A 17,753-nucleotide genomic window follows, 5' to 3' on the forward strand; every position below is an offset into this window, starting at 1 on the left:
TCCCTTCCTCCTCCCTTCCCTCCTCCTTTTCCTCCTTCCCTCCCTCCTCCCTCTCTTCTTTCCTCCCTCCTTCTCTCCCCTTCTCCCCTCTTCTGTTTTTTACTTTTTTCTGGAGAACACAGTTTTGGTTGAAGGAGTGCTACTGACATCTAATAGGTAGAGATCAAGGTCTTGCTAAATATCCTACAATACACAAGACAGCGCCCCCCGCCAAGAAATTATCTGTCTCCAAATTTCAACAAGGCTGAGAAAGAGAAACCCTGATCTCAAAGAGAGAAGGTCAAGGAGGGCCAAGATCACTGTCCTCAAATTTCTGAAGAGCTACCTTGGAGCAAAGGTAGAACACTTCTGTGAGACCCATGGGTCAAATGATAATTGTTGGAGGCAACTTACAGGGGCACTGATTCTAGGAGTCAGAGCTGCCTGATGGGCAACTGGCTGCCTTGGAGGAGTCTCTTCACTCAGATGGGCTATCTAGGATGCTGGTTTCTGTCCAAGAGATGCTGAAAGTCCCTTCTAATCTACAGTCCTACAAGTTTCATCCCTAAAAGATGAACATCTCTGTGCTGGTGATAAGTTTGGTTTTAAGAATCACTCCTAGCATCAGGACCACTCCAAGGATTCAGACTGACTCCAGGTCACAGGTTCACCTCTTCCCACCCAACCCTTCAGGTTACTGAGGTGGACAGACTTTGCCTACCACTTTACAGATTGCAAGTCTGCATATACCCTGGCCCTCACATTTCCTGCCTTTAAGTGGCTTTAAGAGCCTCCAAATGGACCCATGAGGAAAAGGAAGGGCAGGAAAGGATTGTGCCTTGCCGGAGACCATGCAGCGCACGGCAGACCGTATCACTTGCTGCTCCACACACCAATGTCCACATGGTTCACTGCAGACCCAGAGCCAGGCTGGGTATCTCCCTCCCATCTCCTCTCACACAGTGCCCATACCACGAGGAGATCATTGAAGAGGAAGACCTCCCGCTGATGCAGCCCTAGCCTCTGGGGGCGGTTTGGATCTGGCACCTCATAGAGCTGGCAACAGCAAACCAGTCGGCGGTGAGGAAGAGACAGGACCTGGAGAGGAATGGAGAAACAGGTGTCAGCAAGGCCAGCCAATCAGCACTGTAACATTCAACCACAAGAGGAAGTGTACTCATGATATGTATGCATTGCTCTGACACGAGTACAAGCAACTAAGGCTGAAGCTTTTTGCCACCTTACTTTTGTCCCCGCAGTACCCTCTGTCTGTAATGCCTTTCTTGCCAAGCTGACTGCCTTTTACCCATCCTTCAAACCCCACTTCCAAAGAGATCTCTTCCAAGAAGCCTTCCCTGATTTCCTGAAGTTTAAAATGGCCTCTCTCTCCTTTCTGCTCCCCTATACTAGCACAAAAGGCAGGAGAATTATTTGTGTCTCTATTTGGCAATCCCATTGGTCTCTGATATCTCCAAGGACAGAGGCCACGTCTAATATCTATGTCTCTGATGCTCAGTGAAATGCTGGGCTCAGTGGAAAAGCTTTCATAAATGTTTATTGACCAAAGTGTATTCTTGCTTTGCATCTCAGCTAAAATATTAATTTGGCACCTCAATTGGGATGGGTAGGCAAAATCAGAGGTGGGCAGGATGCTAATTTAAACAGCACCTCCTATGGGTCTTGCAATGTGCTAGACCCATTCATATTGGGTATCTCATATCATCTGTGCCATGATCTCCTGATATGGTCTGTCATTATCACCCATTCCATGTTGCAGGTAAGGGGAACCTGGGACTCAGAGATGGGCAGTGACTTAGCACTACTCAGTGTTGAAGGCAGACCGGAAGCCTGGTCCTCTGCAGCCTCCCAAGGCACTTACCGGTTTTTTGCCAACAATCATGCGCTCCACAGCCTGCACCTGGGACACGTGGTCATCATTGGTTCTCAGTTCACGCCCCTGGATGCGCTGGTAGATGCCTACCAGGAGGTCTCGGGGGATGTCCTCACCGTTGTCAACCCCTGCATGGGGGAGGAGTAACACAGGGATATGTCCCATAAATGTGGGGAGCAGATGGTAGGGAATCTCTACAACACTCCACACGTATGAATGGGCCATGATAATAGGACTAAGGGTCAATGAGTATCCTTGGTCCCTCATCCAGGATCAGGGCAGGAAAGGTGCCCTTCAACAAAACAGTCAGGTGTTTTCTTCTCCATGTTACAGATTTGGTCTGAACAACTCAGAACATATTGTAATCAAAATAGGTACTATTTTTTGCCTTTTCAATTAGCAAAAATAATTTAAATAATGTCCAAAGTTAATAAGAGTATGGGGAAGTGGTCATGTATACTAACATAACTAGTTTGGAAGGTGATTTGGAAAGAGCCTAAATCTTCAGACCAGTGATTCATTTTCTAGGAATCTGGCCTGAGAGTTACTTGGAAATATGTGTAAGAAATATATCCAAGAATGTTCACTAAGTCATATTTACAGGAAAACTCTGAAACAATCTAAGCTCTAACAATAGAGAAATAGGTAAACGATAGTACATCTGCTTAATAAAATGATACACAGCTATTAAAAACGATGTTTACAAAATTATTTCAATAACATGAGAAAATTCTTGTAGTTAGTGAAAAAAGATAAGTTACATGTATTGCATGATCTCACCTTTAAAAAGCTACAAAAAAGCTATATGTGGATGGAAAAAAAGATGAGAGTTCAGCCAAATATAGTAATCCATTAAGTTGGATTCATTTTTAAGTCTGACAATGTGAGTCTTGTACAACGTTGACACAAATATACAATGTAAAGCATAAAAAAACGCAAACACACACACAAATACAGTAAATCCTTGACTATACTATTATACTGTACACTATCCCATTGTACAGTAAGCACACAGCAGCAAACTGTGACAATGTCAGCTACTTCTGCAAACTGTTTGTGTCTACGAATGTTCTTAATGTGAGGTCTGTTCATATCTGAAAGTCCACATCTCCAGTATTCCTAAATTGAGGACTTACTATACTAAACATAGTTGCCTCAAGGGGGCAGAATTTGGGTTTAATTAAAATAAACTTTATATATTTTTATTTTTTTGTAGTTCAGGCTGGTCTTGAGCTCATGGCAATCCTCCTGCCTCAGCCTCCCGAGTACTAGGATTACAAGGGCATGTCATCAAACTCAGCTAATTTTTTTTTAGACAGGGTCTCACTACGTAGTTGAGACTGACCTGGAACTCACTATGTAGCCCAGGCTAGTCTCGAACTCACAGCGATCTCCTACCTCAGCCTTCTGAGTGCTGGGATTACAGGCGTGCGCCACCATGCCCGGCTCAGCTAATACTTTTCCAAAAAAAAATTTTTTTGGTAGTGCCGGGGTCAACCCCAGGTTCTCATGCATGCTAAGCATGTACTCTATCTTTGACCATATCCTTAGCCCCCCAAAATTCTGAAATGAGTATGTACTATTTTGCTCATTTGTTTGCTTGTTATTTGCTTCAATAATCAGAGGGGAGAAAACACACACACACACACACACACACAAAATTGGTCCCTCCATATCCATGGGAAATTAGGACACCCCATCAATACCAAAATCTGAAGACGTTAAGTCCCTTGTATAAAATGGTGTATTTGTATAAAATTTACACATACCCTCCATATACTTTAAATCATCTCTGGATGACTTGTAGCACTTGATACAATGTAAATGTTTTGTAAGTAGTTGATATACTGTATCTTTTAGGAAATAAAGAAAAGGAAAAGTTTGTACATGTTTAGTATGGATGAATTTTTTAAATAGTTTTGATCTGTGGCTGGTGGAATTCACAGATGTGGAACCCACAGAAAAGGAGGGCCAACTGTATACACATACAGAGAGATAATGCTGAGGGTGGATAAATGAATAATGGCAGTATTCTAGGAGACAGCTCCAGATGGCCTCTGATCTAACTCCCTCATTCCCAGTCTACCCCCCTTCTCTACTCCTGATTGTCTGCTGAGTGAAACCCACTCACTCATCTAAACCTTCTGCTAGGGAAAAAGATGTCTCCTTCAGAAATGCCACACTTTCTCCTTGGACAGGTGCTAGAGGAACATTCCTCACCGCTTTGCTACCTTAGCTGCCAGAGAACTTAAAGCTATCATGGTGTAGAACTGAAACTTGTCTTGTTTTTTCTTTCTCCTTTATTCCCTCTTTAATTTCCATGGAAATAACCTTAACATCTGTGCCATTTTCAGTAAGCTGCTCTTTGGCGACAGACGGGGGTTTAACATCCATACAATAAAACCAAGAAAAAAATGACATCTTTCATCTGGCATTCAAGGTCCTCAGACAGTGGTTCCATCTGACCTTCCCAATCATCTACCCCATCTTTACTGTTCTCTAAGCAACTTTACATTTTCTTCCCGGGTACCTTTGTGGTTCTTCCTACTAGATAAGCCCTCCCCTAATTCCTGTCACCTCCCCTATTCCTGTTACCTTATCCATGCTTTCGGGGCTCACCTTAACATGAAATCCTGCAGGAAGCCAGTTGGCGTTGGTGTCTCCCTCTTTTGAGCTTTGACTACACTTTGGTCTGACATCATGGTTCACTCTGTATTATGTTGGTAATCGAGGCACTACAGTCAATCTCTCCCACATGTGGGGAGCTCTCTCAGAGCAGGGACTATGGTAGACGCCTCTATTGCCCTTGGCACTCATATAGGACTTGGCACACAGTAAGTACTCAGAAAGTGTCTACTAGATAGCTAGTTTGTTGGCTGAATGAATAAATAAATACATGCATGGTGGAAAGGTACCTAAACTAATTGAGTCTTTATGAACATAAATAAGGATGATGAGGAGAGAGGAAGCAATGAATAAGACAAGTGAGTGAAGAACCAAGATCTTCATCTATCATGTTCACTGCTATAACCCCAAGACTTATAATCTTGGTACAGAGGAGAACTTCAGTAACTATTCAGTACGTGGATGAGTACATGGGTAAACTGCTACTGCGCGCGCGTGCGCGCGCGCCTGTGTGTGTGTGTGTGTGCGCGTGCGCGCACATACATACAACATATAGTTTTGGGGATTAAGCCAGGGCCTTGCACATGCAATGAATGCAAGGGTTCTACCACTAAGCTGCACCCCCAACCCAGCAAATGACTGTTTGAGTCCATTAATGGATGAATGCCCTGGGAAGCTGTAGACTTGGCAGGAGGTGACAACACCATAGTTAATTCCCCAAAACAGTAGGTATCTCCCTCACCCATCCCCACCCCTCCACCCTGCCCACTTTCCCTTCCTACACGAAGGGCAGGAAAACCCAATGGGAAACTCTGGTCACTTCACCTCGCAGGTTCTTGATGAAGTCATCTAGTTTCATCTTGCGTTCAGCCTTGACGCTGGGACTGTACATGTCAGTATTGAGGAGGATGATGGCAAAAGCAAGGATGAAGATGGTATCTGGGTTCCGGAACTGGCGCACCAAGGCTGGATTGCAGACACAATACCGCTGGCTGCAGGACAGGAGGGGCCAAAGCCAGACTCAGGCACCAGCAATCTCTACCTACCTACCATCCACCCAGCCTGGCACCACCATTCCTTTCTTCCAAGAAATACTCCCCTTAGTCCTCTGGGTCCGTCCTCTTGAGTTTCTCCAAGACAAGCAGGCAAAAATTAGTCTTACCTTTTATGGAGATTTCCCAGGGACTTAAATAAATTGTCTCACATAACCCTATCACAATCCTACAAAATAGCTATTTTTCTTTTTTGGTGCTGGGAATCGAACTTAGGTCCTCAAGGATGATAAGCACATGCTCTATCACTGAGTTATGTCCTTGGCCCTCAAGGTAGCAGTTCCATTTTACAGATGAAGTGACTGAGTTTCCAAGTGGTAAGGTAACTTGCTCAAGGGAACAGAGCTTGTAAATGGTGAAGTGAGGATGAAAACTCACTCTTTCTGACTATAAAGAAAATCCTTCTCCCATCACAGGAAACATGTTCTCAGCAACTTCTGTTTCCTCCTCTAAATACCTCAAAGGAGTACAGCAGGATTTTGACACGGGTCTGTCTGATCCTAAAGTATGCAGGGGAGTATGATGGTTATGGGCATGGATAGACCATGAAGTCCACACAGCTGAGTTCAAATTCCGGTTCCATGCCTTACTGTACAATCCTAGGCAAGTCACTTGAAGTCTCTTAACTTCAGATTTCTCATCTACAAAATGGGTATAAAATGGGAATAATGATAGAAGCACCTACCTCACTGGGGGAGGTAATAACCATGTAAAGTGCCCAGCTTGGCACCTGATTCCATGAATGTTAGTTCTGCCCTGCCCTGATCTTTTCTCCCCTTTCCTTTCCTTCCCTTCGCTTCTCTTTCTCCTCTCCTCTCTTTCCCTCCTCCTCTCCTCTCCTCTCCTTTTTCCTCCCCTCTGCTCTCCCTCCCCTCCCTTCGCTCTCTTTTTGCAGCACTAAGGATGGCACAACCCTGGGCCTTATGCATGCTAGGCAACTGCCTTACCACTGAGCTACACCTCCAGCCCTATAATGCTTGCTTTTATCGCTGATGTTGTCATTTATTAAATGCCCATGTTCCAGATGCTGAGCTAGACATGTCATATGCACTATCTCTGACCCTCACAACTGTCTTGCATGACAGGATTTATCATTTCTACCTTATGGTGAGAAGAGTATGGGGCTCAAGGAAGTGACTTATAGACATATACTCCAAGGGCCCCCAAAGTAGAGAGGGACAGGAGTGGGAAGCAGGCACACCTGAAAGCTTCAATGAGTCGCTCCACTTTCTGGGCCTCACCCTGAACCCGGATATGGGATTGGAACTTCCGGAGTGCATCATCCAGATCCATGGAGGAGAAGTCCATCTCATCCACTACACAACTGAGGAACAAAGAAGGAGGTGTGGCATTCTCAATTCCTCCAAAGAAAACCTCTGACCTACCCTCCCCTGCTCAATACTCCCACTGATACCCTTCCAAAATTGGGGCCTGTGGTCCGAATAACGACATATGAGGAAATGAATCCACCCCAGAGAGTCTAGGGGATATATGTGGTTATTAAGGCACCTTTCCATCAGTTAACTAATTCCAGAAATGGGAAAACTGAGACCCAAAGCAGGTCACAGTATGAGTATATCCTGCCCAGGGTCACCCAGAATACTTTAGGAATAGGGTCAAGAGAGATCAGACCCCTTTGGGGCAGAAGGGTATGGGAGCAGGAAGGTCTGTTCATTCTATTTTGAACGGTTTATCTGAGCAAAAAGGACAGGCTGCCCTTTTTTCCCTCCTGCCTTCCTTTTTCCAGGAATCCCTGGCCCGCCTGCCCCATGCTGGGGTCCTCACTCCAACACATCTCTGTTGAACTGCTTCTGCCGGTTCCCTAGGAATTCTCCTATCATCTGCCGGCTCAGGCCTTTCCGTTCCAGGATGAAGTGAGCCACTCCCACTGGTGTGTCTGACAAGAAGCCTCGTTCGATCAAATACTGGATACCCTTCTCTGGCTTCCTGCAGAAAGAGAGGAGGTAGATGAGGTGACTGTCCCCCTAGAACTGTGCCCTCTCTCCTGTTTCTATAACTAATTTTGGGCCCACCTAACCATGGCCTAAAGAACCAAGGATGTCAAATCTCCAATGTGGTCCAATCCCTTCATGATTCAGTTAAGTACCAAGGCCCAGGGACACGAAACTACTTGCCTATTTGACAGAGCTTCCAAAAATGTTCTTGGATGAAAAGAAAAACAACAAAAAACCAAAACAAAAGGTGTTCTCACTCCAACTTCCTTCTTCACTAGGGCTACACCATAGTTGGAAGAAAATTAGTATCAAACCAGGAGCAGTGATATTCCTAGCGGGGCCAGAGGAATCCCAAGAGAAGGCCTGAGTGCCAGGCTAAAACTGCTTCTGAGTCACAGACCCTCAGGGTAGAGAAGAGGTTATTTTGTTCCATGTCCCACATCCACACCCAGGCAGGTATCACCCAGCTTCTGTGAGTACTTTTATAGACAAGGTGCTCTCTAGGTTTCCACGGAGCTAAGCCAAAATCTAGGTTGGAGCTATCGCGTATTCAGAGCCCCAGAAGATTAGCACTTCATAAAGCTAAAATTTGGAAGGGATTTTGGTGTTCTAGGAGTCTCAGATCTATCACTTCCCAAATGTATGATTTTGGAAAATCCTCTTTACTTCCAAGCCTCAGATCCGTATCCATAAAACAGACATTATCTACTATGCTGAGTTATTATAAAAATTAAATATAGGTGGCAGTGTTTAATAGACTATGAAGATGTAAGGCATTTACATCTAATTCCTTCTATTAGATCTAATATTTTCTAATTATGTCTAATGTTTTCTAATTATTTTGTAATCAAATGCCACACTCCTACCCTATTCCTAAGCACCTGGCCCAAGACCAGGCGCTAAAAAGAGCAGAGTTATCACTGAGTATTTGAGTAGTCCAGTACATGGCTCAGCCTCCCAACACTTTAAACAAACACACCCTGCTTGTCAATACATGGAAAAGCTGAGGCCCAAGGAAGAAACACACATTGCCTAGGGCTTCATAGCAAGTGGTCAAAAGCAAACTAGGGGTTCTGGTCTCCTGTTTCCCAGACTAGGGCCCTTTGTGCCCCAGATCTCTTCTGTAAAGGAGGGAGGAGTCAAGGCTCAGACACCTTTCGTGGGAACATCTCACCCAAGATCCCACAGCCAGTCAGTGGCAGCACTAGGACCCAAACCTAGGTATGTTTGGGGGTCTCTCTGCCACACTGTCGCCAATCTCCTTCTCTAAATGATTGGGGAGAAATACCATTCCATCAAATGAGAGGATGGCAGAGAACCAAGGTCACTGCCTGGATCTTAATTCTGAGGACCAGAATGTCGACAGCAGGATAGAAAGGGTAGAGGAAACTAGAACGTGAAACACATACTTATTGAAGAGGTTGAGGCCAATTCGGTAATGCCGTCTCTGTACCACATCGTTGTTGAAGGCTGGTGAGTCCCAGCTGTGCCTTGTCTCCCTCTGGTAAGTCTGCTTGCACAGGCTAGTGGCTGGAGGCTCCCTCAGGCTGTCCCGAGAAGAGGAGCCAGAGCTGCAGTTGATGGTCTCATTGGAATTGCTGGAGCTCTCCAGGCTCTCGTTATCTCCACCATCAGAGTTCTCTCCGGCTGCCTCACACTTCCCCAACCTCCGACTTCCAGCCACACCACTGGGCCCAGTGCCACTGTTGGGGGCTGGTGGCAGGGGTCCAGGTGGCGCTGGGGCTGGGCCCTCAGGGACTGGGTAGTGGCGATGTGGGATTGGAGCCCTGCCTGGTGGTCCCTTGTGCTTCAGGGTCCCATGGGGGCTGCAGCCATCAGCCTCATACACCAGCTGGCGATGGACAGAGCCACGATCTGAGCGATCACTCAGGTCCACGGAGCTGTCACTAGGAGGCTCAATGGTAAGCAGGGGAAGGTGGGCAGCCCGCAACCGGAAATCCCTGCATTCCAAGCAACCAGGACCCCGGCGGGTGCCTTCCTCACGGGTACCATCTTCCCGGGTCCCTGGTGGCACTGGTGGAGGAACCGGGGGGAGTGGGGCTGGTGCCCAAAACTCAGGACGGCCTTGGGGTGGGGGTTCTGTGCTGGGCAGTCGCTCAGGAGACGGTGGAGTAACTGGGTCATCCAGGTAGAGCGGAAGGTCACTGAAGGATGTAGCTGAGCTGTCTTCTTGCTGTTCCTTTGACTCGCGCTTCTCCAGCTGGGCTGACCCTGGCTCCTCAGACATCGGCCCAGATGGGTGGCAGTTCAGGGCTTCATCGATGGATTCAGCCAGAGACTTCACCTGCACAGAAGGGAAGGAGATCGGGGAAAGGGAGAGAAAGAAGGAAAGATGGAGGGAACAATATGGAAGGGTAGGGAGAAGTGAAAGAGGGAAAGAAAAGGGGACAGTAATCTTGGTAGGTCAGCTCAGTAAGGAGATTCCTCTTCCCCATAGTTCTTTACAGTCTATGAAATAACTCCCAGGGAGCCATTACGAGCACTCAGGAACTGGGACCAATGACCACCAAGTACCTTCCCATCTCAGACACTCTAATATGTATCTCCTTCCCAAGGCAAATAATGCCTCCTGCCTCAGCCATCCCGCTCTGCCTCACCCCTACTCCCTAAAAAGCCAGAATCCCAGCTTCCTCTGGATCCCCAGAACTTTGGGTGATTCTTGCTTAGGAAATTCATAATTAGCCTTGAGAATCTGGACCACATCTAGGAACTCTGCCTTCCTGTGGTAGTATCCAGCTTTCAAACTGGCCCCAATGATTCCTGCCTCCCGATATTGCGGATATTCATACCATCAGGTACCACACTGTACCAGAGTTGGTCATTGTGACCCATGGTATACGGTAGAAGCGAAGGTATGTTACTTCTGGGATTAATTTGTAAAAGACTGCGGTTTCAGTCCTGAGTGTTCATCCAGGCTTATATTTTCTCCCTCAGGCCCACACAATAAGGAACTGAAACCTCCTGCCAACAGCCAAATGAGTAAGCTTGGGAGCAGACTTGTCAGTCTCAGCACAGCCTTCTAGTTTGGGGGTCCTGCCCTACAGCTTGACTACAGCCTCATGAGAGACTCTAAGCCCAAAACTCTCCAGCTGCTGCTCTCCGTTTCCTGGCCCTCAGAAAAGGACCAAAACAATGTCTGTTGTTTAAACTCAGCCTCTAAGGTCAGTTTTAAGTTACTACATTTGGGGATACTTTGCTGTGCAGCAATAGATAAGTAATACACTTCCTCATCAGACTTGCACAGCACCGAGGGCTGGAGGCCAGGTGTGGTTCCTCTATCTCTCCACTAGACTGTGATCTTCTAGTCCCAGTTATTTCCTAGAAGGATGGGTGCAGGCCTGATTTCTCTCTTTTGGAACTTGGCTCGACACACTGCCTGACACAGAAGAAATGTTTAACTAAATCTTTGCTGTATGAAGGAATGGATGAATGATATAGATCTGTTCAATACTTTTTTCCTCCCCTCCACCTCTTTACTAGTTCCAAGGAAGCATGCCCAGGCTAATGGCAGGGCCACGGCTCAGAGTTTAGAACAAAAGGATTTCTTCTCTTATAAAGCTTCAATCAGTTCTACATTCATTCAACAATTCTACCAAGTACCTTCTTGGTTTCAGGAAGAAAACTGACATGTACTTAGGAGCTACAACCTACCTTAGGCACTTTCATCTGTCACCTGATTGAACTGAATCTTCAAAACACCTCTAAAAAGAAGATTTTCTCTCGCAGGGTGTGTAACTCAATGACAAAGTGCTTGTTGAGCATGTGTGAGGCCCTGGGTTCCATCCTCAGAACCACAAAATGTCTATCTTACTGATGATGTGTTTGTGAGGGTAAACTGCCCAACATCACACAGCTGGGAAATGGCAGAACCAGGATTTGTACACCTGGGCAAGAAGTATGATGACACTCTCTGAGTCTAGACTGATCTCCCACCCTTTTGCAGCCAGTGACATTCCCATTCTTGCGTGTTTTAGTTGATGTCAATGCCTATGCAAGCAGCACCCTCCCAACTCTAACTTGCTCAATCTTCTCAGTCTGGTAAGATCCAGTTCTAATGCTATTTTCTCCAAGAAGCTTTCTCTGATCCTTGCAGAATTTTATCATGCCTCCGAACACAGTCTATTTCAGGAGATAGTAATGCATCATATGTCTGCTATTTCCTACCAGACTGGCAGGTCCTAAAGAATGAGGATCAGGGCCAGTGTCTCAGCCTCAGTGTTCTCCTCTATAAAATGGGGATAATAATCTCTACCTCCCAGATCTGAGGCACAGACAATATGAAGCTCCCAGTAGGAACTCATTACCTGTTACACCAGTGAGAAGTTGTATTTTCTTATTTTTTCTATACACCCACATATTTTTTTTTTTGAGACAGGATCTCATCACTCTCATAGTCCCAACTCAGACCCTAGCAATCCATTGTTTTTAAATGCTCAATAGCACAACTTTCAGTTTGGGATACAGGTAAAAAGCAGCAGGAGCAGCCAGAACCTGGGGATGGGGAAGAAAGACCCTTTTGGGGGCTCCTGACCTGTTTGGAGAAGGAGTCCTCTAGCTCTGTGATGTCATTAGAAAACTCTCCAGATGTGGTGACAGAGCTTCCACCACCATCGATGCCCCCACCACAGGAGCCTCCATAGGGGAGCCCCCGTTCAAGCCGGTGGCTCCGGGCACCAGCCATGGCACCCTCGTCCAGCGAGGCAGGCTTGCCCTCGAAGTACGCGGGGTTCTGTGCCTTCTCGTACTCCTCAAAAGAGAACTGCATCCGCATGTTAGAAAGGATGATTCGGCGGGACATGCGGCTCTCTGAAGCTGAACTGCGTAGCCGTTCAAAATTCTTGTTCATGCGGTACTGGCGGAAGGCTGTCTGGATGGTCCTGGCAGCCCTGCGGCTCAGGAAGGAGCCCCCATATTTTCTCTCCAGCATTTCCACCTGGCAGGGGAGAGCCGAAGAGAAAAAGGTCAGAAAGTCACCACAGTGTCATGGCCCTGGGCCCTCAAGCACACCCCAAGTCATAGCTAACTGCTGACAGTCACCCGAATGTGCCAGGCCGTGTGCTCAGTGCCATCTTCTCACTTGGTCCCATGGGATTGGGCCATGTTTTTTTTTTTACAAGCAATATTGTTGATTATTTAAAAACAGCAAAAAACCTCCAGAGAAGCCAAAAAAGAAAAGGAAGAAGTAAATGGAGAGTAAGAAGTGGCAGGAAAGAAGAGAATGAGAGGATAAGAAGGGAGGAAGGGAGGGAGAGAGGGAGGGACGGAGGGAAGGGAATGAAGGGAGGTTGGTTGGATTGTCTAAAACCCAAACACCTAGGCGAGCGATGGTGAACCTTTTAAAGCTTTCAATGATACAAACAACCCACTATAGCACGTTTGCCTCCACTGATCCTACTCAACACCATAGTTAACATTTTGCTACAGTATATGTCCTTACAGGCTTCTTTATTACTAAATGTAGTGTCCTCCCCTTTGTTGTTGTTTAGCTAAACAATATATTTATAATATGTGAGACTGTCAAATTATGTGTGTTCTTCCCCCATTAGGCTGCTTTTGAAGAGTGGGTGCAGGTCTCATTCATTTTTATGTCTCCAGGACCCAGGCATGGAGCTCAATAATGTTTGCTGAGTGAGTACCACACTCCGTGGATGGGTGGTGAACAAACGAGTCATCTGAAGCATGAAGGGTCCTAGAATGTATTCTTCAACTCTAATTTCACTATCCCTCCCTGAATGTCACCCTCTCATGCCACATCCCAACCCCTCCCTCGGTTCTGTCTTGCGTCCCACTCCCATACCCAACCAGACAACCACCCCTTCAGTACCTTCTTATCCTGCAGGTCGGTGGAGAGTTCATAGCTGTCGGATAGGGCCTTGGAGCGCTTTATCTCCTCTTCCTCCTGCTTCCTCAGGGCGACACTGGCTGGCTGGAGGCGTGCCCGCTGAGCCCAGGGAAGGCCCACCCCAGCAGGAGGGCCCCCCATGTGGCTGCTGGTGGGGGGCAGCTGGCTCAGCCGGTAGGGGGGTTGGCTCCCAGGGCTATCAACCGCTGTGCTGAGGTCACTGCCTGGGGCATCACCCTCCACACTGTGGGGATGAGATTAGATGAGCCAGGATACGAGAAAAGGAGAGAGGCCTGCTGAGCTGGACTGAAACTGAGTAGGCCAGATTTACCAGGCTTTACCCTCCCCTGCTTCCACATAGAGAAGCCAACACTTAAAAGCCAGAAAGGAGTCCTAGTCTCAAGCTGCGCCTCACTTTTGCCACAGTCCCTTCCCGTCATGCCTCGCTGCTTTCACAGGCCCATCCCCACTTCCCCTCAGCCCCCTCGGGGTAGAGGAATATCTCTACAGCCCCATCCTCTTGGTTGCCTTTCCCACAAGCTCTTCCTTCTCAGTGTTGTCTCCAGTTCTACTCACCCGTAACAGCCTGGTTCCTTCAGACCAGTTTCCTCCCAGTCCTGTCCTCTCTAGCTTTTTTTTTTTCCTAACAGTTCCTGCTCGCTAACAGCTGGAGTCTCAAATTCTCCTTCCCCTGATGGGCTAGCTCCCTCCTCCCCAGACTTCTTCCCCTTCCAGATCCATCCCTTCATGGACCTGTCCCCAACAGTGCCTGTGATGCTGTGATTTTCCTCCGAGTGCCATCCCCAGCACTGCCTTGGACCAGATGGCACGGAAATACCACCTCTCCCCTAGTCCTGTCGCCTACAGCCTGAAACCCACCTCTACACCCTGCCCACCTAGGATCTTGCCTCCCTGCCTAATCTAACCCTGCCTCTGTCTGTCGCCCCTGCCCTTGGGAGCCTGGAGTCGCAACCCTGCCAGTCCCCAGGGTTCCCCAGCTGCTGCTCCAAAGGCAGGGCTAGGGCTTGGGCTTCCAGTCGTGGGAGGTGCCTCCCATTTAGCATCCTCACAGGTAAAAGGCTGCCCTGCGGGGCAGCTTCCTTTTTCTCCTCATGGCCTCCTCAGCTCAGGTGGGGAACGAGGCAGGAGTCTTGACCGAAGAGTGGCAGGAGCTGGGACCCAGGCTGGACTGCCAGGTTACTCAGAGCTGTTTTTCTGCCAGACCTGCTCCTATGGTGCCATGGCAACCAGGCTGCCAGGGAACCCAGGTGTCGACGGAGCCCCAGCGCCCTAAGCTGAGCAGGCAGGCGTGGTGAGGAGCCACAGAGGTAGGGAGAAGCCAGGAGGCAAAGAGCAGGCAGGTGAGGCATGGGTGGGGATGCTGGACCCAGAGAATGGTCTGTTTCGGAGGGGGGCAAGTTTAGGGAGGTCTTGGCTGGTGAAAGGGTTAAGGGCCCAGTCCCTACTTGGCAGAGGCCAGGTAGGGTAGTTGAAATGGGTTTCCCTACCAGGGTAGGAGCTTGAACTGCTGCAGGCAGACAGCCTCACAGCAGGGCACTCTGTGCTGGGGACTGGGTATGGTGAGAAGGCTGCAGCCATGAGGCTGGGCTCTGAGATGTGGTGGAACCAGATTCTGCCCTGGGAACTTCTGCCCTCCCACTGCTCATCCTCTACGCTCCTCAGTGTTAATCCGCAACTGCAAAACACTGCCCAAATGCTGGCCTGGACAGAGCAGAAACAGACTAGAGGCTCACCGTCCACCCCACACTCCCATTCTGGGCCTCAGGGACTCCTGATGTCACTCTCTACAGGTCAGATCAAATCCCCCCTCTCCTCTCTCTTAGGACATCATGATCCCCTACACACACCCCTCTCAAACCTCTCCCCTCCCACACAGCTCAAGCCTAGCTATGATCAACCGTCTCCTCTAATCATGAACCATCCAGAGCTTCTATCACCCAAGGTCCTCATTCTGGCACTTGAGGCCTCTCCAAGATAAAACAGACAATGCACCTAACACATTTAGGCACTATTTTTACCACCTCATGCTTGCCAATAACTTGGTTATCAGTAACTTGTTTAGTCTTCCAAACAACCACATTAGGTAGGTACTGTTACTTATCTTCCTTTTACACATAAAGACACTGAGGCCCTAAAAGCTTAAGTAGCATATAGATGGTCACACAGCCAGGATTCCAATTCAGGCTGTCTGACTCCAAAGCCCACAGTCTCAAACATTAAGCCATACTGCAGGGTTGGCTGCCAGCCCTCTACTCCACCCACCCTGGCCCAGATCCTGTTTCTCCCCAGCGCTCCTCAGCTTTCCACCTCCAAAACTGCTCATATACTACCTTCCACCTGCAACGCAATCCCCGTCTCCTCTGCCATGTGCAATCTGAGAAATCTCCCATATCCTGGTTCCGTCAAGATTTAGGGCATATATCACCACTAAGAAGCCCTCCTGAATCCTGCTGCCAGCCTGAAACTATTGCTGATCCTGTTCAGCGCTCCCACACACAGCACATGGCTGTCCTTCTTTTTATGGCACAGATTAGCTTTGGCAAAGCGTGACAGCTATTTGTGTACAAGACTCCCAGAATCCCAGCACAGGAAGGGAATCTGGTAATCTCCTAGCTAACACAGAGCACAGAGCCTGGACCAGAGTAGGTGCTCAATATAAGCTTTGGGCCTGAAGGAGTCAGGGGATGTTCTTAGGTGAGTGCTGAAATAAAGCCCTCACCTGAAGCTCTACCAGAGACTCTAGTGTGTTGTCCATCCTGTAGTCAGAGAGAGCTTTCAAAATGTGAATCTGACTATTTCACTCTCCCATGAAAACTCTTACACAGCTCCCCATAATTCACACAACGAACACCAACTGAGCACCTTCTATGCAGGTGCTAGGTGCTAGAAACATCAAAATGAGCAAGACACACAAGAGTGTTCCCTCAGGGAGGCAATACTGTAGGGGGAGAAACAGACTATAAACAAACAAACAAAGCAAGGAAGCAAGCAAACTTATAATCTCAGATAGGGATAAGTACTAGGAAGGAAAATAAAACAAGAGTGCTAAAAGTGCTATTTTTTTCTATACTGAGAAAAAAGTGCTGTTTTAGATGGAAGTAGTCAGGGAAGGTGCTCCCCACCCCTCAGGAAATGGCATATAAGCAGAACCCTGATAGAAATGAAGGAGTGAGCTATCTAAAGCAAGAGTACAAAGGGCATAGCCAGTGCGAAGGCCCCTAAGGTAGAACTGTGCTTGGCATGTGTGAGGAACCGTGAAGAAGCTGGTGAAACCTGAACAGAGTGAACAATGGAAGAGAGAAGATAGATAGAGAGATAATGAAGACCAAATTGTGAAGGACACTGTGCCCATAATAAAGACTGGCTTTCATTTGAATTGAGGTCAGCCGAGGAGGGATGTAACCTCACTTAGGTTTTATAGGAGTCACCACCCACAGGATAACTTCCTGCTTCCTCACTATGGCCATGGGTGGCACTCATGACCTGACTCTTGCCCCATAACCCCAACCTGGCTACCTCTTGCTCACCCTTCAACATTTAGCTCAGGTGTGTCCTTCCACGCCTATCTCCTCCACGTAGGCTGGCTTACAGGCCCTTCCTTGGTGCCACTGTAGTGCTTTGTGGTCACTTCTATTGCTAGGCCAAGGGCACCAATTAGCTCACTGAATCCTTGCAACTTACTAAGGCAGGTACCATTAGCCTCATTTTATAGACAAGCACACTGAGGCTCAGAGAGGTGATGTAAACTCACTTAGGGTCACACAGCTCTGAAGTGAGAAAACCAGGATGCAGAATCCAGGACCCCCGCCCCACTACTGAGGATTAAACTCAGGGCCTTGTGTATGCTAGGCAAGTGTTTTACTACTGAGCTTTGTCCTCACTCATTTTTTAATTTTATTTTGAGACAGGGCCCCAATAAGTTGCTTAGGCTGGATTTCTGACACCACACACTGCGTCCTCCTGAGCCTACAGGTATGTGTTATTGCCTGGCTCGGGCTGTCTTCTCAAGACATCTCATTGCCTCTCTCCACTCCTGACTCTGTGCTGCTCCAGACTCTCCACTTGAGGGCAGTTTTTTCCCTGAGCGCTCACCCCACTTTGGTTGCAAAGGAAACTGGCAGGGATATTGGAATGTCAACATAGTCTCCCATGGGAGGGCCCGGGCAAAAAAAAGTGTTTGAGGGGTTGCTTCTGACATCCCACACTGCTAAAGAAATGGGAGTTGGGGATGTGGAATTCCTCATCAGAGCCCCTCAAACACTTAGGAAAGGTGATCACATGGAAAATTCTCTCTTCTCTCACTCTCTCTCTCTCATACTCACACACACACACACACACACACACACACACACACACACACACACACA

At 47.8% G+C, this 17,753-nt stretch overlaps 1 protein-coding gene across 1 annotated transcript in view; it reads right to left on the reverse strand.

Moving 5' to 3' along the window:
* Iqsec2 (IQ motif and Sec7 domain ArfGEF 2) overlaps window positions 1-17,753 on the reverse strand; it is a 45,448-nt gene that overhangs the window by 5,796 nt on the left and 21,899 nt on the right. Inside the window, exons 3-10 of the mRNA XM_010629745.2 lie at window positions 13,348-13,609; window positions 12,055-12,456; window positions 8,912-9,807; window positions 7,333-7,494; window positions 6,749-6,871; window positions 5,321-5,487; window positions 1,859-1,998; window positions 952-1,077 (exon numbers count right to left, since the gene is read on the reverse strand). Of these exons, the coding sequence (XP_010628047.1) occupies window positions 952-1,077; window positions 1,859-1,998; window positions 5,321-5,487; window positions 6,749-6,871; window positions 7,333-7,494; window positions 8,912-9,807; window positions 12,055-12,456; window positions 13,348-13,609 (2,278 nt within the window). The remainder of the gene's footprint in view (window positions 1-951; window positions 1,078-1,858; window positions 1,999-5,320; window positions 5,488-6,748; window positions 6,872-7,332; window positions 7,495-8,911; window positions 9,808-12,054; window positions 12,457-13,347; window positions 13,610-17,753) is intronic.

This window comes from Fukomys damarensis, unplaced genomic scaffold (genome assembly GCF_012274545.1).
Source record: "Fukomys damarensis isolate Sample0158 unplaced genomic scaffold, DMR_v1.0_HiC HiC_scaffold_39, whole genome shotgun sequence".
NCBI classification, from domain to species: Eukaryota; Metazoa; Chordata; class Mammalia; order Rodentia; family Bathyergidae; genus Fukomys; species Fukomys damarensis.